Source organism: Schistocerca cancellata, chromosome 6, assembly GCF_023864275.1.
Source record: "Schistocerca cancellata isolate TAMUIC-IGC-003103 chromosome 6, iqSchCanc2.1, whole genome shotgun sequence".
In the NCBI taxonomy this organism is placed as follows: Eukaryota; Metazoa; Arthropoda; class Insecta; order Orthoptera; family Acrididae; genus Schistocerca; species Schistocerca cancellata.
Window position 1 is genome coordinate 476,671,863 of NC_064631.1, and position 23,729 is coordinate 476,695,591.

The 23,729-nt window shown below is 40.4% G+C and overlaps 1 protein-coding gene across 4 annotated transcripts in view; it reads right to left on the minus strand.

The window, feature by feature from the left end:
- LOC126190886 (uncharacterized) overlaps nt 1-23,729 on the minus strand; it is a 170,850-nt gene that overhangs the window by 84,903 nt on the left and 62,218 nt on the right. For 3 of the 4 annotated variants that reach the window (XM_049931496.1, XM_049931495.1, XM_049931493.1), the window contains 2 exons: nt 20,602-21,186; nt 10,671-10,815 (listed from right to left, as the gene is read on the minus strand). In XM_049931496.1, coding sequence (XP_049787453.1) covers nt 10,671-10,815; nt 20,602-21,186 — 730 coding nt within the window. The remainder of the gene's footprint in view (nt 1-10,670; nt 10,816-20,601; nt 21,187-23,729) is intronic. The other variant, XM_049931494.1, reaches the window with a different exon arrangement.

A 23,729-nucleotide genomic window follows, 5' to 3' on the forward strand; every position in this document is an offset into this window, starting at 1 on the left:
TCCAAATCGAAACAAAGTTGGTCCATTGTAATATGAGACACAATTTAGGTTGAATGAATGACGATACAGCTACAGTAGTTGAGTTCGAGTCGTAAGCTTAGCAGTTAAGCTTTACCACATAGCCATTGCTATGCGTCAGGCGCTCCGTCCGTATTTATACGGGTACCCTTCCTTTTTCACGTGCTTCGTCTGGTTTGAGTCGATTGCTTATTTTGCTCTGATCTGATAAGTGTCGTTTTCTTTGTTATAGGTGTTTGCGTGTCACTCTAAGCTGAAAATGCATTACTGCACTGTGTCATGCATTGTTTGTCGCATTCTGATAGTGCGTGTTTACGGCCTGTCGCGGCTCGCGGCATGGCTTGCTTTTGTGCGCGCTACCGCCGCGTACAATTTAAAAAAAAAAAAAAAAAGAGGAATCGTCTCATTAGCGAAACAATGGCAAGAGACTGCTATTTTTTGTTACTTACACTGCTGCTTTCTTTGATAATGATCAACAAGAATCAAATAATAGACTGCGTATGATAGAACATGTTCTGAATGAGAGTTAGGCGAAAATTTTTCTCTGTTTGAAAATCTTTGTGGCCGCTTCTTTATTACATCAAATTCTGCACAGAAATTAGAGTCATCTTAGATTTAAAAATCTAGTCACTTGCCGTGCTTAATTTCTGACTGTATCACTATTAGGCATAAGAATAATACAAATATAAACATGACACGATACGTATATTCTTCCACGTTTGCTGTTGTCTCACTCTAGTTTCGTAGTTTATTAGGCAGATAGGATTTAAATGAGATAGCAGCAAACACGAAAGAATACATGGCAAAATGTTTATATTCATATTATTCTTATGGTGAAGAAAATACTGTATGTGATTCAAATTTCATCGGGTTCCTATTAGCAACCATCTCTTCTCACAGATAGGAAAAAATTCAGAACGTAGAGTTGGCCATATTGACAAACATCCCAAACAGTCTTGCCAGTCAGATTTTCGTAGTACACTGAAATTGTGCTACATTCGAAGATGAACAATACGGAATTTGTATTTACTTCATTGGATTATGTATGAAAATGCAGTGGTCGAAACTCGCGGCAGAGAAAAAAAGCTCGTCTTCCACTTTTTTTTTAAATTTATTTACTGATGCAGAGGTTTTGGCGCCAATATTTATCTTTGTGCCTACAAAGCATGCCTGCGTAGCGCTACATATATTCGACGGCAGAAGTTAGTTGTGGCAGCACGTACCAACATTTTTCATAACTTCCGCTTCCTTTGCACTCAATTCTAAGCCGCAGATGGTATTTTGGATTACGAAAACCGGAAAAAAAGTGCGGCTTAGATTCGAGTAAATACGGTAGTAAAATTACATATGACAAAAAAAATTTTTTATATCAAACAATGGAAAATCCAGGCTGAAATAATGACAATATTATGAAAAGGATAGATTGCTGTTCACAACGGAGCAGAGTTGTTGACCTGTAGATAGTCACAACAAAATGGCTCTGAGCACTATGGGACTTAACTATTGAGGTCATTAGTCCCCTAGAACTTAGAACTACTTAAACCTAACTAACCTAAGGACATTACACACATCCATGCCCAAGGCAGGATTCGAACCTGTGACTGTAGCGGTCACACGGTTCCAAACAGAAGCGCTTAGAACCGCACGGCCACACCGGCCGTCAGTCACAACAAAAAGACTGTCAAACAAGTAAGCTTTCGGCCAAAAAGGCCTTCATTGGAATCAAACACACACACACACACACACACACACACACACACACACACACACACACACACACTACACTAACATTCCTAATGACCATGGTCTTATTGCTATTTAACACTTCTTTCCCAACATTTGACAGATTCGAAACAAACAACCTCCTTCCTGAATGAGATTTTCACTCTGTAGCGGAGTGTGCGCTGGTATGAAACTTCCTGGCAGATTAAAACTGTGTGCGGGACCGAGACTCGAACTCGGGACCTTTGCCTTTCGCAGGCAAGTGCTCTACCATCTGAGCTACCCAAGCACGACTCACGCCCCGTCCTCACAGCTTCACTTCTGCCAGTACCTCATCTCCTATCTTCCAAACTTTACAGAAGCTTTCCTGCAAACCTTGCAGAAATAGCACTCCTGAAAGAAAGGATATTGTGGAGACATGGCTTAGCCACAGCCTTGGGGATGTTTCCAGAATGAGATTTTCACTCAGCGGCGGAGTGTGCACTGATATGAAACTTCCTGGCAGATTTTTCACGGGAAAGTGCTCTATCATCTGAGCTATCGGGACCTTGGCCTTTCACGGGCAAGTGCTCTACCATCTGAGCTACCCAAGCACAATGGCTCAGATGGTAGAGCACTTGCCTGCGACAGGTAGGGGTCCAAAGTTCAAATCTCAGTCTGGCAAACAGTTTTAATCTGCCAGGAAGTTTCACACCAGCGCACACACTGCTGCAGAGTGAAAATCTCATTCTGGAAACATCCCTGAGGCTGTGGCTAAGCCATGTCTCCGTAATATCCTTTTTTTTTCAGGAGTGCTAGTTCTGCAAGGTTCCAGAAGAGCTTCTGTAAAGTTTGGAAGGTAGGAGACGAGGTACTGGCAGAAGTGAGCTGTGAGGACAGGCGTGAGTCGTGCTTGGGTAACTCAGATGGTAGAGCACTTGCCCGTGAAAGGCAAAGGTCCCGAGTTCGAGTCTCGGTCTGCACACAGTTTTAATCTGCCAGGAAGTTTCAACTTCCTTCCTAGTTGCCATGACAAACTGTATTCTCACCCTCAATTATTTCTCCTTTGAAGGCATTACCTACAAACAAATTCAGGGTATAGCCATGGACACCTGCGTGGTACCATCCTATGCCAACTTATTCATGGCCGATCTAGGGGAGTGTTCCTCTTATGACTCAGTACCATCCAGGATTGGAGCAGCTGAATTACATTCTCTGCCAGGATTTTGACTAGAATGGTACAACAGCAACTGATGCAAGAAATCCTAGAAATGGGTACAAATATGTGGGAAATAATATTTTCATCGTTGCAGTTGTATCATGTAAGGGCTGTTCACAATAACATTATAAATTTTATTTTCATAAAAGTTACGATCAAGAAAGAAACAAACAATTTAAGGTGAGATCACATTGACCCCAGTGGTACTCAGTGGAAAAACCATGAATAAATTTTAATGTGCTGAAAATATGAGAATGATTGAAACATCACTGGATACAACTGACTTAGAGGGAGAATGACATATATTTTGAAAATAATATCTCTGAACAGAATTGAATAGACTTGCTGGCTTCTTTTGCCATATGGATAACTGCCTAATTTGTGGATACAGAAGTCAGTAAGTTTGTGTATTTTCACTTACTCATGTCTTATGGGATGCCACGCTATTCTGGGGTAGCTCCTCACTTAGGCAAAAAGTATTCACTGCACAAAGGAAAGTAATCATGTGTAGGGTTCTCACATGTACATCTTGCAGGCATCTCTAAGTGTTGTTGTTGTTGTTGTGGTCCTCAGTCCTGAGACTGGTTTGATGCAGCTCTCCATGCTACTCTATCCTGTGCAAGCTTCTTCATCTCCCAGTACTTACTGCAACCTACGTCCCTCTGAATCTGCTTAGTGTATTCATCTCTTGGTCTCCCTCTACGATTTTTACCCTCCACACTGCCCTCCAATGCTAAATTTGTGATTCATTGGTGCCTCAGCACATGTCCTATCAACCGGTCCCTTCTTCTTGTCAAGTTGTGCACAAATTCCTCTTCTCCCCAATTCTATTCAATACCTCCTCATTAGTTATGTGATCTACCCATATAATCTTCAGCATTCTTGTGAAGCACCACATTTCAAAAGCTTCCATTCTCTTCTTGACTAAACTATTTATCGTCCATGTTTCACTTCCATACATGGCTACACTCCATACAAATACTTTCAGAAACGACTTCCTGACACTTAAATCTATACTCGATGTTAACAAATTTCCTTGCCACTGCCAGTCTACATTTTATATCCTCTCTACTTCGACCATCATCAGTTATTTTGCTCCCCAAATAGCAAAACTCCTTTACTACTTTAAGTGTTTCATTTCCTAATCTAACTCCCTCAGCATCACCCGACTTAATTCGACTACATTCCATTATCCTCGTTTTGCTTTTGTTGATGTTCATCTTATATCCTCCTTTCAAGACACTGTCCTTTCCGTTCAGTCTTTTGCTGCCTCTGACAGAATTACAATGTCATCGACAAACCTCAAAGTTTTTATTTCTTCTCCATGGAGTTTAATATCTACTCCAATTTCCCCCCCCCCTTTACTGCTTGCTCAACATACAGATTGAATAACATCGGGGAGAGGCTACAACCCTGTCTCACTCCCTTCCCAACCACTGCTTCCCTTTCGTGCCCCTCGACTCTTATAACTGCCATCTGGTTTCTGTACAAATTGTAAATAGCCTTTCGCTCCCTGTATTTTACCCCTGCCACCTTTAGAATTTGAAAGAGTATTCCAGTCAACATTGTCAAAAGCCTTCTCTAAGTCTACAAATGCTAGTAACGTAGGTTTGCCTTTCATTAATCTTTCTTCTAAGATAAGTCATAAGGTCATTATTGCCTCACGTGTTCCAACATTTCTACGGAATCCAAACTGATCTTCCCCGAGGTCAGCTTCTACCAGTTTTTCCATTTGTCTGTAAAGAATTCGCATTACTATTTTGCAGCTGTGATTTATTAAACTGATAGTTCGGTAATTTTCACATCTGTCAACACCTGCTTTCTTTGGGATTGGAATAATTATATTCTTCTTTAAGTCTGACGGTATTTCGCCTGTGTCATACATCTTGCTCACCAGATGGTAGAGTTTTGTCAGGACTGGCTCTCCCAAGGCTGTCAGTAGTTCTAATGGAATGTTGTCTACTCCTGCGGCCTTGTTTCGACTCAGGTCTTTCAGTGCTCTGTCAAACTCTTCACGCAGTATCATATCTCCCACTTCATCTTCATCTTCCTCTTCCATTTCTATAATATTTTCCTGAAGTACATCACCCTTGTATAGACCCTCTATATACTCCTTCCACCTTTCTGCTTTCCCTTCTTTGCTTAGAACTGGGTTTCCATCTGAGCTCTTGATATTCATACAAGCGGCTCTCTTTTCTCCATAGGTCTCTTTAATTATCCTGTAGGCAGTATCTATCTTGCCCCTAGTGAGATAAGCCTCTACATCCTTACATTTGTCCTCTAGCCATCCCTGCTTCGCCATTTTGCACTTCCTGTCGATCTCATTTTTGAGGCGTTTGTATTCCTTTTTGCCTGTTTCATTTACGGCATTTTTATATTTTCTCCTTTCATCAATTAAATTTAATATTTCTTCTGTTACCCAAGGATTTCTACTAGCCCTCGTCTTTTTACCTACTTCATCTTCTGCTGCTTTCACTACTTCATCCCTCAGAGCTACCCAATCTTCTTCTACTGTATGTCATTCCCCCATTTCTGTCAATTGTTCCCTTATGCTCTCCCTGAAACTCTGTACAACCTCTGGTTTAGTCAATTTATCCAGGTCCCATCTCCTTAAATTCCCACCTTTTTGCAGTTTCTTCAGTTTTAATCTACAGTTCATAACCAATAGATTGTGGTCAGAGTCCACATCTGCCCCTGGAAATGTCTTACAATTTAAAACTTGGTTCCTAAATCTCTATCTTACCATTATATAATCTATCTGATACCTACTAGTATCTCCAGGATTCTTCCATGTATACAACCTTCTTTTATGATTCTTGAACCAAGTGTTAGCTATGATTAAGTTATGCTGTGTGCAAAATTCTACCAGACGGCTTCCTCTTTCATTTCTCTCCCCCAATCCATATTCACCCACTATGTTTCCTTCTCTCCCTTTTCCTACTCTCGAATTCCAGTCACCCATGACTATTAAATTTTCGTCTCCCTTCACTACCTGAATAATTTCTTTTAGCTCATCATACATTTCAGCAATTTCTTCATCCTCTGCAGAGCTAGTTGGCATATAAACTTGTACTACTGTAGTAGGCATGGGCTGTGTGTCTATCTTAGCCACAATAATGCGTTCACTATGCTGTTTGTAGTAGCTTACCCGCACTCCTTTTTTTGTTTTTTTATTCATTATTAAACCTACTCCTGCATTACCTCTATTTGATTTTGTTTTTATAACCCTGTATTCACCTGACCAAAAGTCTTGTTCCTCCTGCAACCGAACTTCACTAATTCCCACTATATCTAACTTTAACCTATCCATTTCCCTTTTTAAATTTTCTAACTTACCTGCCCGCTTAAGGGATCTGACATTCCACGCACCGATCCGTAGAACGCCAGTTTTCTTTCTCCTGATAATGACGTCCTCGTGAGTAGGCCCCGTCCGGAGATCCGAATGGGGGACTATTTTACCGCCGGTATATTTTACCCAAGAGGACGTCATCATCATTTAACCATACAATAAAGCTGCATGCCCTCGGGAAAAATTACGGCTGTAGTTTCCCCTCGCTTTCAGCTGTTCGCAATACCAGCACAGCAAGGCCATTTTGGTTAGTGTTACAAGGCCAGATCAATCATCCAGACTGTTGCCCCTGCAACTACTGAAAAGGCTGCTGCCCTTCTTCAGGAACCACATGTTTGTCTGGTCTCTCAACAGATACCCCTCCATTGTGGTTGCACCTATAGTACGGCCATCTGTATCACTGAGGCACGCAAGCCTCCCCACCAACGGCAAGGTCCATGGTGACTGGACCTATTAACCACAGCAGCACAGAGCATTTATTCATGTGTGAAATTTGTTATCAACAATCCCTTTAAGTTTGAGATTGACAGACATATTGACACGTACAGCAGCAGTGGGAAAAATTAGTTGCATTTCCCTATAATGAATCTTATTTTGGCACAGAATAGGATGAAATATGCAGCTGTAAAACTGTTTGTTAATCTATCCATGGAAACGAAAACATCTGACAGACTAGTCATAAATATTTTTTCATTTTTAGATATGTGATGTGTTTTATGTTTGTTTTATTGGGCTGTTCCACAGCCTAACAGTTATCATGAATATGATATATGGAATTAGTAACTAACTAACTACTAACTGGGTGTGGGAGTTAATATTTTTAGTCAATTGTGTCGAATAACAAATCTCACAACATTACAATGGCCAAAGACAACACTAACAAGTCTCCTAACTTGCAATTGCAAGGGCACTTGCAATCAGCACTCAATCAGTTGCATGTGAAACTGATGTTTTGCCGAGTACTGAGTGGCAAATATTACTGAAAATGAAGGTATACCCCTACCACCCACAGAAAGTGCTTGCTTCGATACCTGTTGACCTCAGATGTCATGTCATCTTCCATCAATAGTTCTTGCAGCACCCTACAGTCGATCCTCACTTTCCTGCATATGTAGAAGCTTTTCATGGATGAAATCTGTTTCACCAGAGACAGACTGCTAAATACAGGGTTATTACAAATGATTGAAGCGATTTCACAGCTCTGCAATAACTTTATTATTTGAGATATTTTCACAATGCTTTGCACACACATACAAAAACTCAAAAAGTTTTTTTAGGCATTCACAAATGTTCGATATGTGCCTCTTTGATTCGGCAGACATCAAGCCGATTATCAAGTTCCTCCCACACTCGGCGCAGCATGTCCCCATCAATGAGTTCGAAAGCATCGTTGATGCAAGCTCGCAGTTCTGGCACGTTTCTTGGTAGAGGAGGTTTAAACACTGAATCTTTCACATAACCCCACAGAAAGAAATCGCATGGGGTTAAGTCGGGAGAGCGTGGAGGCCATGACATGAATTGCTGATCATGATCTCCACCACGACCGATCCATCGGTTTTCCAATCTCCTGTTTAAGAAATGCCAAACATCATGATGGAAGTGCGGTGGAGCACCATCCTGTTGAAAGATGAAGTCGGCGCTGTCGGTCTCCAGTTGTGGTATGAGCCAATTTTCTTTATTTGTCGACTTCCGCGGGCTACGCGTGGAACTTGCCCGCACGCGTTCAACCGTTTCTTCGCTCACTGTAGACCGACCCGTTGATTTCCCCTTACAGAGGCATCCAGAAGCTTTAAACTGAGCATACCATCGCCGAATGGAGTTAGCAGTTGGTGGATCTTTGTTGAACTTCGTCCTGAAGTGTCGTTGCACTGTTATGACTGACTGATGTGAGTGCATTTCAAGCACGACATACGCTTTCTCGGTTCCTGTCGCCATTTTGTCTCACTGCGCTCGCGAGTGCTCTGGTGGCAGAAACCTGAAGTGCGGCTTCAGCCGAACAAAACTTTATGAGTTTTTCTACGTATTTGTAGTGTGTCGTGACCATATGTCAATGAATGGAGCTACAGTGAATTTATGAAATCGCTTCAATCATTTGTAATAGCCCTGTACATAAAGTAGTCATGTTTGGGCCAATTAGAATCCCTGTACTACACTTCTGAAGAACTGTCAACACTCATTATCAATTAACATAAGGGCAGCATAGTAAATGATTATATACTAGACCTGTTTCTCCTTTCTCTCAACTTAAATGCACCAGTGTACACAGTATGTCTCAGATAGAGACATACTACCCAGGTTCCTGGACCATATCGCACTCGTTATTTGACAATATTATGAATGAGATAAATCGCTACTCACTGTAACAATGACACACTGAGTTGCTGATAGGCACAATGAAATGACTGCTACATACTGAGCTTTCAGTCAAAGCCTTCTGAAGAAAGGGAAATATACACAGATTCACACAAGCAAGCACACCTCACGCACACATGACCATCAACTCCAGCTCCTCCAGCCAGAAAGCAAGTGCATTGTGTAGAATCGAAGTAGCAATACAGAACAGGGCAGGAAAAGAGACGTGATTGCAGGGTACTGGTGGGGACAGAGAAGTCAGCACAGCCTGATGGACATACAGGGACTAGAAGATTACAGGACAAGGCTGCCATGCACAGCATCGGGAGGTTGTGGGGGAAGGGGGCGGATGGGGAGCAGAAAAGAAGAGAGGCACAGAAGGGGAAAAGGTTGGGGAGGAGGGGAGGGCGTTGGCCGAGAACGGTGCACAATGAAGGTGAGGAGACACGAACTGGGAAGAGGCAACAGTACAGAGGGGGCGGGGACAGTAGTTTACCGCAGGTTGATGCTGGGATGATTTTGGGAGCAGAGAACGTATTGTAAGGATAACTTCTGTCAGTGCAGTTCCAGAAAGCTGGTGGTGGAGTGGAGGATCCAAATGGACCGGGTTGTGAAGCACACATCAAAATCAAGCATTTTATGTTCAACCTATTTCATGGCCAGCAGGTTCACCTGATCTCACCCCACTTGATTTCTTCTTGCAGGGCCATGTGAAAAGTCTCATGTACAAGACACCAGCTGAGACCAAAGAAGATCTCTTGACAAGAGTTCTTACTCCCTGTGACACTGTTTGAATGACACCAGAGATATCAGAACAGCTATGACATAACTTTGTGTGATGACACCATACCTGCATTGACAATGACATCTCGAACAACTGTTGCAAATGCAACAGCTTGTGAAACCTGTGCAGGTAAATGGAATCCATAATTACTGTACACAGGCTTAGAATTTTCAGTCTCTCTGCCATCAAATTAGACACACTGTTACTAGTCCATCAACAGGGGAAATTATCTGAGAGGGTATTCAGCGGAAATTTTGTACATCATGATCAGGATTTGGAAGCTGGGGCCCTTAGTTTGAGCACTGCCCAAGGCTAAGTCAGAACTTGAGTAAATCGATACAACCCACATTATAACACTTGCATATATGCTCCATGGATCAAGTAACTAAGTGGAAACTGCTGAATAAGAACTACAAAGCATCTCCAATTTCACCAGCATATGTCAGAGCAACTCAGGCACATATAAACTCCCCAAAATGATTTTCTCCCCATAAAATGAGTCTAAACAAGATTCGGAACAATGACAAAGGAGAGATGATAATGGTACAAAGAATATGAAGTAGGAATGGCTGTTTTGGATTGTTTCTAACAATGCCATGTAAAGGCAAATAATGTTTTAAAATGTGAGAAATGAGTATGCTACAAATAAACCTCTTTTATCCACAAAACATTTCTTTTTCAAATATCAGAACTATTTAAATGTTCATCACCTTCACAGAGCACAACACACAGCATCCATTAACTTTCTCTTTAAACATCCAGAAGAAAATCACATTTCTGTCCTGTGTAAAAAAAGTATTGTACATGCAATTCATCATTAGTAACAGCATAGGCAGTTGTGTACACTATTTAGAGTTGTTCTACTATGAATCACAATGCCACCTGATAATTTATACATTACTGTGAATAAGAACATCATGATTAACCTGGTTATTTAAATCATTTGTGCGACCATGGAACAGCTCCTCTCTATGGGACATTCTCTATTTTCTATTCAACACAGTTCAACACAAAATACATGTGGATATGGGACAATTGTTTTTATACGTATTACGTCTCACCAGTTGCCTTCAAAGCTCATAACTTAACACACAATGAAACACAAATGTTTGTGTGATGAACAGTTGATACTGACCAACTGTATTCTTTGTTTTGTGATTCCACAGTATGGACAACTCTCACGAGCAAAAATATACTCTTTGTTTCATCAATAAGTCAAAAATTATGTGAGCAGTACAATCACTTACTTGTTTGCACACCTGATCCAGCATTATCTTGATGACCTTCTGCAGAATTTTTTCTTCTAAATTTTCTATGAAATAATGGACAGTCCTCCCTCATCTGTGTTTCAGATTGTTGAACTCTTTCAATATGATTCTTCTGATGAATCTGCTATGACATTTTAGACATGAAAAGCTGATTACAGAGTTGACACTGAAATAATGGCACATATGAATTACACTATTCACTAATCTCAGCTGTAGTCAAATCAATACATGTACAATCTCAAAAGGTTACCTAGAACTCCCATTTCACATATTTTTAATAAAAAAATATAAACAGAAGTTTTTGAAACTTCGTGATACAGAAAAATGTTGAAGATTAAATGCTTAGATCATATCTCTAATGCAGAGATGATGATTCAAATAGAGAAGAAAAGTAATTTATGACACAACTTGACTAAAAGAAATCAGTTGATGAACACATTCTGATGCATCGAAGAATCATCAGTTTGGTGGCGGAGGGACATGTATGAGGTAAAAGCTGTAAAGGGAGACCAAGATTAGAGTACAGTAAGAAGGTTGAAATGTGACGCGGTTGCAGTTGTCGTGCAGAGATGAGGCGGCTCGCACAGGATAGTCTAGCATGGAGAATTTTAAAAAAGAACCTTGCCTATTGTGGGCAATTCCCTTACTGACAAAGCTATCCAGGCAAGATACATGACTTAATTCGGCACAAAACTTTAATTTATCATTAAGTTTCAAAAAAGTCACACTCAGCTGCAGAGTGAAAGACCAATTCTGTAACCACAGTGACATATTCTGCCTGAATAAATAACTCCGTGTTTGAATACACATGCCTATACCAATTTTTATATTACTACTTGAAAATACAGCTCTTCAGTTGCACAGGTAAAAATTTCCAACTTTACTTAGGTTTCAACTGCTCTAAGGCAGCCTTCATAAGAAGTAAAAAAATTTTACATTAAAATTACATCATAGCTAACTGCTATGGTACAGTATTTGGAAACAGCCTTTGACGCCTGAGCAGGCAGAAATCTTACAATTTTGAACATGGCCAATAATGCAGCAACTGTAGACAAAATTTATAATATTACTTGAAAATTTCTTTGGCTCTTCAGTGTATAACACAATCAAGCAGTTTATGTGCAGCCTCACGAAAGTTATCTTGAAATCTTCTGCCACTATACCTCATGACGCATGCATCTATAAAAACATCCAATTACCATGTTAAAAAACACTCCTACTTTCAACCAAATTACAGCACAATCAGAATCTAAAGTCAACTCACTAGATATTATCATATCATTGACATCTGTGAGCTTCTACATATACATTCCACAAGCTACCTTATGGTGTGTGGTGGAGGGTATTTTGTGTAACACTGTCACTTCCCCCTTTTCCTGTTCCAGTTACACCTGATTTGTAGAAAGAACGATCGCTAGTAAGCCTCCATGTGAGATCGAATCTCTCAAAGCAATACATACACTATGTGATCCAAAATATCTGGACACCCCCAAAAACATACTTTTTGTGTTAGGTGCATTGTGGTGGCACCTACTACCAGGTACTCCATATTAGTGACCTCAGTAGTCATTAGACATTGTGAGAGAGTAGAATGGGGTGCTCCGCGGGACTCACAGACTTCGAATGTGGTCAGGTGATTGGGTGTCACTTGTGTCATATGTCTGTATGCAAGATTTCCACACTTCTAAACATCCCAATGTGACAGTGAAGTGGAAACATGAAGGGACACGTACAGCACAAAAGTGTACAGGTCAACCTAGTCTGTTGACTGACACAGACTGCCAACAGTTAAAGAGGGTCCTAGGCAGACATCTATCCAGACCAACACACAGGAATTCCAAACTGCATCAGGATCCACTGCAAGTACTATGACAGTTAGGCAGGAGGTGCAAAAACTTGGATTTCATGGTTGAGTGGCTGCTCATAAGCCACACATCACACCGGTAAATGCCAAACAATGCCTTGCTTGATGTTAGGAGTGTAAACATTGGATGACTGAAGAGTGGAAAAACGTCGTGTGGAGTGACGAATCACAGTACACAATGTGGTGATCTGATAGCAGGGTGTGGATATGGCGAATGCCCGGTGAATGTCATCTGCCAGCATATGTAGTGCCAACAGTAAAATTCGGAGGCAAAGGTGTTATAGTGTGGTCATGTTTGTTATGGAGAGGGCTTGCACCCCTAGTTGTTTTGCATGGCACTATCGCAGCACAGGCCTACATTGATGTTTTAAGCACCTTCTTGCTTTCCACTGTTGAAGTGCAATTCGGGAATGGCGACTGCACCTCTCAACACGATCGAGCACCTGTTCATAATGCACAGCCTGTGGTGGAGTGGTTACATGATGTTAACATTCCTTTAATGGACTGGCCTGCACAGAGTCCTGGCCTGAATCCTATAGAACACCATTGGGATGTTTTGGAACGCCGATTTCGTGACAGGCCATGCCGACCAACATCATATCTCTCCTCAGTGCAGTACTCCATGAAGAATGGGTTGCCATTCCCCAAGAAACCTTCCAGCACTTAACTGAACATATTCCTGCGAGATTGCAAGCTGTCATCAAGGCTAAGGGTGGGCTGGGCCAACACCATATTGAATTCCAGCATTGCCAATGGAGGTCGCCACAAACTTTTAAGTCATTTTCAGCCAGGTGTCCAGATACTTTTGATCACACAGTTTACATAGGAGAAAGCAATAAAGCAATGAACTCTTCTGGGAATTAACACTTTTGGAATTTTAACAGTAGACTACACCATGGTGCAGAATGTCTTTTTTTCAGTGTCTGTCACTGGAATTGGCTGAGTATCTCTGTGACACTTTTGCACTTGCGTAACAAAAAGTACTGTTCTTCTTTGGATATCCTCTATCTGGTACTGATCGCATACTGACAAACAATATTCAAGTACTGGTTGAATGAGGGTCTTGTGAGCTACCTCCTTTGCTGATGGACTACACTTCCTGTGGATTCTTCCAATGAATCTCAGTCTGGCATCTTCCTTAAGCACAAATAATTTTATGATGCCGTTCCACTTCAAACTGCTCTGTACACACACTCGTAGATAGTTTATGCAAGTAACTACTTCCAGTGATTGTTCTGCAATTGTGCACTCATACAATAAAGAGTCATTCTGTCTATGTATTCACAGTACTTCTGCAGGACTTCCTGCATTTTGTTACAAATTTTCTAGTGTTTCAACTGCTTTGTATAGAGCAATAGGACAGCATCATCTATGAAAAGCCCCACTGAACTTCCGATGATATCGCAGAAGGTAACACTCCCTTGGGGCATGTCCAAAGTTACTTTTACATCCAAAGACTTCTCTCCATTCATAATGACATGTTGTGTTCTGTTTGCCACAAACTCTTCAATCCAATCACAGTGTTGCTCTGATATTCCATACGCTCACATTTTGTTCATTAGCAGCAGTGTGGAACTGCACTGAATGTCTTCCGGAAGTCAAGGAGGATGGCATCTATCTGGGCACCTGTATCTACTGCTTTCTGGGTCTCAAGGGTGAAAAAGAGTGAGCTGGGTTTCACACGTTTGTTGATTTCAGAACTCATATTGGTTCCTATATATCAGAATTTTGGTCTCCGGAAATGTTATAATATGCAAGGATAAAACATGTTACAAAATTCTACAACAAACCAATGTCACAGATATATGCCTATAGTTTTTGCATCTGTTCAACGACTCTTCTCAAAAATCGAGATGAACTGTGCTTTTTTTTTCCAATCATTAGGAATGCTTTGCTCCCCAAGAGGCCTATAGTGCACTGCTGCTAGAATAGTGGCACTTTTTTCGCACACTCTTATGTAGAGTCAAACTGGTATCCTGCCAGGTATTTCCTCTGTTGTGCGACTTCACTTCTTCTGTACCCTGGTCACTTATTTTGATATCTGTCGTTTTATTAAAATCTACAGGAGGAGCTATAGTGAAACAGTTTTGTGTAAAAGACATATAGTATTCTGGCCTTGCCTGTTTAATACTGTGTTTCAATGCCATTATGTTCACAGAGTATCTGGAAAGATAGCTTAGATGCATTTGATGAAATATATGCCCAAACTTCTTAAGATTTTCTGTCAAGTTGGTAAATAGAATTTTACTTTCGAATTCACTGAATACTTCACACATAGTCCTCCTTATGCTAATTTTGGCTTTCTTTAGTTTTCGTTTGTCTGTGAGGCTTTAGCTATGTTTAAATTTGCAGTGAAGCTCCGATTGCATTTGTAGCAATTTTCTATCATGGTCGTCAAACCACGGTGGATTTTTTCCGTCTCTCAGAATTTTGCTCAGCTCATATCTGCCTAAAGTGTATTGTATGATGCTTTCAAACTTTGTCCAGTGATCTCCAACACTGTCAGTGCTGGAGATTAAACTTCCACACTGATCTGTCACGTAATCTGAAATCTGTCTCTTGTTGCTCTAACCAAACAGAAAGATCTTCCTACTTTTCTTTGTATTCCTATTTACAGCCATGTTCAGTGATACTATAATGGCCTTATGATCACTGATTCCCTATTCTACACTTATGTAGTTAAAATGTTCAGATATGTTTCTCATTAGCAGATCTAAGATGTTATGTCCACGAGTCAGTTCTCTGTCATTACTAACCATTCTAACTGCTTGAGGCACCCAGACAATAGCTGATAGGTTAAAATCTCCAACTAAAATTATAACTTGAATAGCAAATTTATGCAAAATATTCTAGAAGTTTGTCCTCAGATATCCCGACACTACTGCTGCTGCTGCGGCAGCGGGTACATAAAAACATCTGATGACCATGTTTGAGTCATCTTTAACAATTATCTTCACCCACATCATTTTGCATTCTCAATTGGTACTAATCATTACATATTATCAAAATTTTTATTGCTATACGCATACCTCCCTCACCACATTCAACCTATCTTTGCGATTCCAGTTAAGAGTCTAGAATTTCACTGCTGCTGACATCTGGTTTGGGCCAGCTTTCTGCCCATAGTACTACGCTGGCACTGTTACCATTTGTATGTGTTAAGGGCGGCCCTAAATGTCTCTACCAGATAATGGAGGTCAAGAAATCCACATCCAAGACTGTCACAAAATTGTCTGAACCTCTGGTTCAAGCCCCCAAGAAACATACTGAGTGGACATTGGACTTCCATCCTGACCTGCCTGCTGTTCATCCACCTAATATCAGAAAAGGAAGGAAAATCAAGTTTAATATCCCACTAATGACAATATCATTAGAAACAGAGCACAGCCTCAAATTGTGGAAGGGCTAGAAAGGAAATGTCCTTTTCAAAAGAGGCATCCCAGCATATGACTTGTGTTACTTAACCCTTTCCACTTGGCTCTTTTTTTTTCCATCCTGTACTGCCACTGCACCCATAATATTTACACTGCAAATAACCTCTATTACATAAAATGCAATTACACCAAGGCTAACTATCGACTAAACAACAACAAAAATTATACATACATTCTAACAATGAACATGTCATATTTTGTCTTTTATTTCATATATTTCATCACTTAGGTCCTATATTTCTTCAAGGTATGGTACTTTTAAAAGCATTTACTCAGAAGGAGTCCTGGTTTTCTGCTACATGTGTTACAGTAGTAAAGTTTCCCTTCTACCACCTTTTATCTTCCTATTACTGCAAACAGCACAACTCTTACTGTAACTCCTTTCATTGGAGTAAATGATATATGGCTGCTTTGATAGTCTCTTACTGTCAGTAAAAGTAGATGAATTTCCCCTCTTTTGCTATTTGTGTTTTTTTCTTCTCCAACCAGTGTTCAGAAGTGCCACTCTTGCATGTCTTGTGGCTCAGCTTGGGTTTCTGGTTGGAAGTACCATCCAGATTGTAGAGAAAGAAGCTAGTGACTACTGCTACCTCAACAGCCAGGGAAACATCTTACACCACCACTTTCTGATTTCCTGATGAAGCTGTAGGATGTACAATACTGGTTGGTGTATCCACTCCACCCATGTTTTTATTACAGTCACAAATGACTTTGGGCTTTAAGAACTGCTCTCACTTTTGGCCCTTCATGTCACTGGTATAGTTTCAGTATTGTGCCAAGTGTTTAGCATGACAACACTGCATTCATTTTTCCACAGCATTGCCATTACTTTTCCATCTTTTCTGTAGGCAGTAACTTCATACTCTTTCAATTCCAATTTCTTCTTGGTCAGTCAATTCAACTGGTAATTCTTTCCTCCTCTGTTTCTGTTGAATCATATCAGTTATGTAATAGCCTATGTCCACCAGCTGCATAACATACACAGTGTAGAAATTGTCCATATGGAGATGGTAACCACTGGCATTACCAGTAGCATTTGTAAGTTTGTCACACAAATGCATAAACAATCCCTTTTTTAAAGTGGGATTCCTGGCCTCAGCAATGCCTGTGTAGTAGTTGCTTCAAAGTATGGTTCAAATCCTTCAAGCTATGCTGTTTCACTGTCAGCCAAAATATAAACCGACATGGCACAACTTCATTGGCGTGTTTTAATTGTAACACCTGAAAACAGCACACCCTTTGAATCCAATAGTGCTCCCATCAATGCTTATGTGCCTTCCTGGAATGTAAATTTCTCTAAAGTTGTTGTCAAGGTACTGGCCGCACTACGCTTTTTGTTGTAGACCCCTTGTGACAGTTCCAGCTGGAGGTCATCTTGCAGCATGGAACATCCAAAAAACTTTAACAAAATCTTTCTCAGCTGAATACATCTTTATAAAATGAACATGTTTGTGTTCATTCTTCAGTGAAGTCATTCTGAATATTAGGCTCAGGACTCAAATGCCTAAGAATGCTTTCATTTCATCAAAAGTAATATCCTTCAGACCAATCTCTGCCTCAGTAGTTGCTTTTTTTGTTAACCTTAGCATACTCACTTGTACTTTTTGTGTAAAAAATCCAGAACTTCATTACAATGCTGAAGAGTTGGTTTGAATCCATTTACAACAGTGAAATTGGTTTTGGTAAAGTCCAGCTGATTTCCATATTTTTGGCATCCGTCAGAAGCAACTGGTCATCCATGTCATTAAAACTTATAGACTCTGCATGTCCATTTGTTAATTTCCATATTTTCACCTTCAATGTCACTGTTTGCAAACTATAATTACTGTTGTCATCACTCCAATCACTTATATCACTCACACTTTCATCCAACATCTCCACTATTGCTTTAGAATTATCATGTAAATCCATCAATTTTGTTGTTATAGTTACAAATACCAGCTTTGGAGTAAACTAGAAACATGAAAACAAAACAATAATGTGACAAATGCATTTCCTCATAGTTATATCGCAAGCCGATAAATGTCGGAACACTTCAGTTCATGAAATACAGCAGTGAGAGCCCTGACAAATGAGTTACAGTAAATTAAAGTTTGTGATGGGGAACAACCAACATGTGAGTCTATTGTGACTTTTACTTGGTCGGGACTACCCGCTGGTCAAGCACTAGGGGTTAATAAAACTGTGGGAAACCTAAATCTGGATGGTTGGATGGGAATTGGACCCAGCAACTTCCTGAATGAAAGTCAAGTTTCGTAACCAATTTGCCACCTTGCTCCCAATAACCAGCAAACCCACAAAGGCACCCAATGCACTTGTCTACATCTTTCATATACATCTACATCTACATTTATACTCTGCAAGCCACCCAACGGTGTGTGGCGGAGGGCACTTTACGTGCCACTGTCATTACCTCCCTTTTCTGTTCCAGTCGCGTATGGTTCGCGGGAAGAACAACTGTCTGAAAGCCTCCGTGCGCGCTCGAATCTCTCTAATTTTACATTCGTGATCTCCTCGGGAGGTATAAGTAGGGGGAAGCAATATATTAGATACCTCATCCATAAATGCACCCTCTCGAAACCTGGACAGCAAGCTACACCGCGATGCAGAGCGCCTCTCTTGCAGAGTCTGCCACTTGAGTTTGCTAAACATCTCCGTAACGCTATCACGGTTACCAAATAACCCTGTGACGAAACGCGCCGCTCTTCTTTGGATCTTCTCTATCTCCTCCGTCAACCCGATCTGGTACGGATCCCACACTGATGAGCAATAATCAAGTATAGGTCGAACGAGTGCTTTGTAAGCCACCTCCTTTGTTGATGGACTACATTTTCTAAGGACTCTCCCAATGAATCTCAAACCTGGTACCCGCCTTACCAACAATTAATTTTATATGATCATTCCACTTCAAATCGTTCCGCACGCATACTCCCAGATATTTTACAGAAGTAACTGCTACCAGTGTTTGTTCCACTATCATATAATCATACAATAAAGGATCCTTCTTTCTATGTATTCGCAATACATTACATTTCAGGGAGATGGGTCCAAATTCCAACAGACAAGGCATCCCATGCTGGCTCAAATGTATCCTTTGCTATGGGTGATGCCTACAATCTGGTTTTTAAGGTGTAAGAGAACAGCCATCCAGCCAGTACCAATTCTCACTTTGCACTCAGAGATTCATAACCTCACTACTGTCATTCAGTTTCAAGCCAGTGTGAACACACCAGTTACGCATATTAAAAGGGAATGTAACATCAGGTGTCCCAGAAGATGACAGAGGCACCAAGATGCAACATTTCATGGCAGGTTGTTCGAACTGACTTCAGCATGGGCAACAGACTTCATGTTGTTAATGAGCTTACAAACATTTTTGGGCAGTGGTCACTTCACCCACTGTATTCCCAGATTCATTCTTCTTGGACTGCGTACAAAGGAGGCAATATATATGTCCATGAAAGACAAGCTGATTTACAATTCTACCTAAGTACACCCTAGAAAACTAACATCAGGTGACAAATGCAACGTCACATACGCTAAGTAATAAGAAAAGCAGGTGGCAGACTGCAGTTTATTGGCAATATACTACAGAAATGGAAGACTGAGATCCATCCTAGAACATTGCTCAAGTGTGTGGGACCTGTACCATATAGGACTAACATGGGGTACTGAGCATACATAAACAGAAGCGGCACTAAGGATCAAAAATTTGTTGGATCCTAGGAGAGGGTGTTGAAATAACTCAACTGCATGCTCTTTAAGAGCAATGCAAACTATACTGTCAAAGCCTACTTAGAAAGTTTGTGGAACCAACTTTAAGTGATAATTCTAGGAATATATTAAAACTCCCTGTGTATCACTTCCACAGGGATCATGAAGGCAAGTTTAGACTAATTACAGAATGCACAGTGCCGTTTAAGCAATCACCCTTCCCATGCTCCATACATGAAAATAATGGACAAAAGCCTTAGTAATTGGCACAATGGCAAGTATCATTATCCATACACTTCACAGTGCTTTCCGTAGTATAGAGACAGCTGTAAATATAAGAATTCTCAACAAAAGCCCTAATGCAGGTCTCATATGGGAAAGAATTTTTGTTCAGTTTCTGGTCACAGTAACAACTGACAGCAACACTGGTGGCTTTGCATGTACAATGAACACCACACCTCAATTCCCAGTGAGACTCTTGATATGGTGGCTTCATCCTTTCGCTAGCAACACTGCTGTGCATGCATGACTTCTGGGATTGGCCGTCATATGAACACAGTAAAAACAACACAACATTAGCAGTTGCTATTTGCCAGCAACAACATTAAGATGTCAAGCACCAGCCTTGATGAAAAACTGTTGGATTTACACAATGAACACTGGCAGCAGACTAGAATTGTATATTCAAAAGATGTGCCATAAAATTCTGAAGAGTCATAATAAAAATTTGCTTTTCTTTAACCCTGAGGCTGAAATTCCTTGATTTGCATAACTATTTCAGTAAACTCTTTAATATTATTGTTCAATTACGTGTTTTTGATGTGTAGTATGTATTAGCAAAATGTTAACTAGTACTGAGTTATTTAATTCGATATTGTAACTCTACTGAAATACATACCTGTAGAACAAAATTTTGTGATTTTCCTCTTGCTATAGAGCACACTGCAGATACTTCGTTGATTGGTGAGTCTTTTGTTGTATTTTCTTTATTTTCCTCCAGAATAAATTTTGGATTTCGCCCATGTAGCTTGTAGAATGGAGACAGTGAATCACACCCAAAGGAAACATGATAGGTGAGTAGAAAAGACTGGATCTTTTTGTCCCAGTCAGAAGGATAACAGTTGACAAACTCATTCAACAAATTTGTACTCCAAGAACATTCATCAGCCCCATGTTGTTCCGTCTCTGCTCTTTTTGTAGTTTTATTGCCAAACATACATGATGTCAACTCTGATTCAAACATGCCTCCTTTATAATGTTGTTGGACTTTCTCTAACTCCTGAGTTGTAAATCCAATGAAGCAGCATTCAGCAAACCCCAAAAGACAAAATACTTTTATGATGAAAGTTGCTACAGTTTTTATGTTTCTCTCACTTGTTGTAGGTTTCACACAAATCCACATTGATACTGGGTCAACTATTGTAATCAAATATTCATTATGATCAGCTGTTTCGGGGTAAGGACCACACACCTTCACAAGAACCTGCAAAATAAAAGGCAAGTTAATGGTTTGTGAGCAAGAGCAATGATCTTCTTTTCTAGTCAACATAGTAACTACTCCTAACAAAGAAAAATATTGGGTACAATATAGAGAATATAATAAAACACACACACACACACACACACACACACACACACACACACACACACACACACAGAGAGAGAGAGAGAGAGAGAGAGAGAGAGAGAGAGAGAGAGAGAGAGAGAGAACACTGTTCTGTAAATATTACTCAGTTCTGATGAATTTATAAGAGCATTGGACATCTGTACAAGACACTAAATTACAAGTAACCAAACACACCAGAATATTTCATTTCTATCTACACACATAAAAAGTTTTGCATCACCCCAGTTCCCACAACTCCTGAGAATCGACATTGACTGTAGATATTGTATCACAGACACAATCCCTTCCACTGTTCAGAGATGTCACTAAACCCGCCCAAAGATGTAAACAACCATGCATGAGCAGCGCCTGTGAGACGAAATGGGTCCAACAGCCAATCAGTTCCAGTCATTCCACCTGGAAGGAGGTACACAGCTCGTGTTGTCTGTAGTTCAACCATGCCTAGATGGTCAATACCACAGTTCGATTGTGTCCGCATTGTTACTTTGTGCCAGGAAGGGCTCTCAAAAAGGGAAGTGTCCAGGCATCTCGAAGTGAACCAAAGCGATGTTGTTTGGACATGGAGGAGATACAGAGAGACAGGAACTGTCAATGACATGCCTCGCTCAGGCCGCCCAAGGGCTACTACTGCAGTGGATGATCGCTACATACAGATCATGGTTCGGAGGAACCCTGACAGCAATGCCACAATGTTGAATAACGCTTTCTGTGTAGCCACAGGATGTTGTGTTACGACTCTAAACTGTGCACAATAGGCTGTATGATGTGCAACTTCACTCCCAACATCCATGGCAAGGTCCTTCTTTGCAACCACAACACCACACACCTTGGTACAAATGGGCCCAACAACATGCCGAATGGACTGCTCAGGATGGGCATCACATTCTCTTCACCGATGAGTGTCGCTTATGCCTTCATCCAGACAATATTTGTAGATTTCTCACACAATGCTCTTTCTTGAGACTTGGTAAGTACTCTTTTGCATGATAGTTGGTGTCTATTTTGAAGTGTCTGCCAGTTCAAGCCTTCCAGCATTTCCATAATACTATCTCTTGGATCAACCAAACCTGCGATGTGCTGCAATTCCTCATATTCATTCAGTATCCCCTGATTGTCCTATATGGTATGTATTCCACATACTTGAGGAATGGTTTAGGCTGGGTTTCTTGAATTTTTGTTAAGCAATCTACTCTGTAGGCTGATCGCATTTTCCCAGCATCCTGCCAAATCTGCCATTTGCTTTACCAAATTTCGCGGCTAAAAAATGATGAACACCATCCATTGCTAGATTGAATGATACCGTGTGGTCCTGCAGAAAAGTGACACTATAAATAAAATATACATTCAGAGCAGAGATGAAGAGGAATCTTTTTGGAGTTTCATGCTGGTTGGCATGGAGAAGAACATTCTGTTTGAGATACTTCATTCTGTTTGAGATACTTCATTATGTTTGATATACTTCATTATGTTTGAGTTCAGAATATATTCTAAGTTCTACAGAAGATGAATGTAAAAGACATCAGACATTAGTTCTGTGGGTCATTCCTGTTGGCCTTCTTGTAAATGTGTTTGACCTGTGCTTTCTTTCAATCACTTGGCACAGTTTTTTATTCAAGAGATCTGCAGTATATTATGATTAAAATGAGAGCTAAGAAGGTTGCAAAATCAATATAATCTGACATAATATTACTTTGAAACACATATAATTTTAGTGATTCTAGCTTATTCACAAATCCACCACTGACTCTAATATCTATGTCACTTATCCTAGCAGTTATACAAAAATTGAACAGGGGCAGTACTCATAGCTTTTTCTTTATAAAGGAATATTTGAAAATGAAGTTCAGTGCTTTTGCTTTGCTACCCTCCATTGTAGTTCCTGTGCCATCTACTAATGTGTGGACATTAAATTTGGTACAACTGACAGCCCTTACACAAGAGCAAAATTTCACTTGGTTTTGTGCGAAGTGTTTTGATATTCTGGCAGGGCATTTGTTAAAGGTTTCCTGTACAGCCACACACACTTCAGTTAGCATTTCAGCAACTTGGAAAGGATGGATTGCAATCTTTTCTTTCCATGTTCTTGTATTCCATCTGGGATTTTTCATGTTTTCATTTAGCTATATATATGGCTCTATGCTTTGTTTTACACCCACTCTGCAGTATCTTTTAAAAGTCTGTTTACAGAAACTGTATATGATGGAGGCTCCCTCTCATCATAAATTGTTCTACTAGGTACGCACGTATCCAGCTTGGTCAACTATTCTAATTTTCTGCCAAAGTTCATCTACATGCTCCTGCACAGAGCAAAATGTTTAAAGTACAACACTATTACCTCTTAATACAGGTGTATGAGTTTTTGTGTGATGCTTTGTCACTAAATGAACCTGAGATGAAAA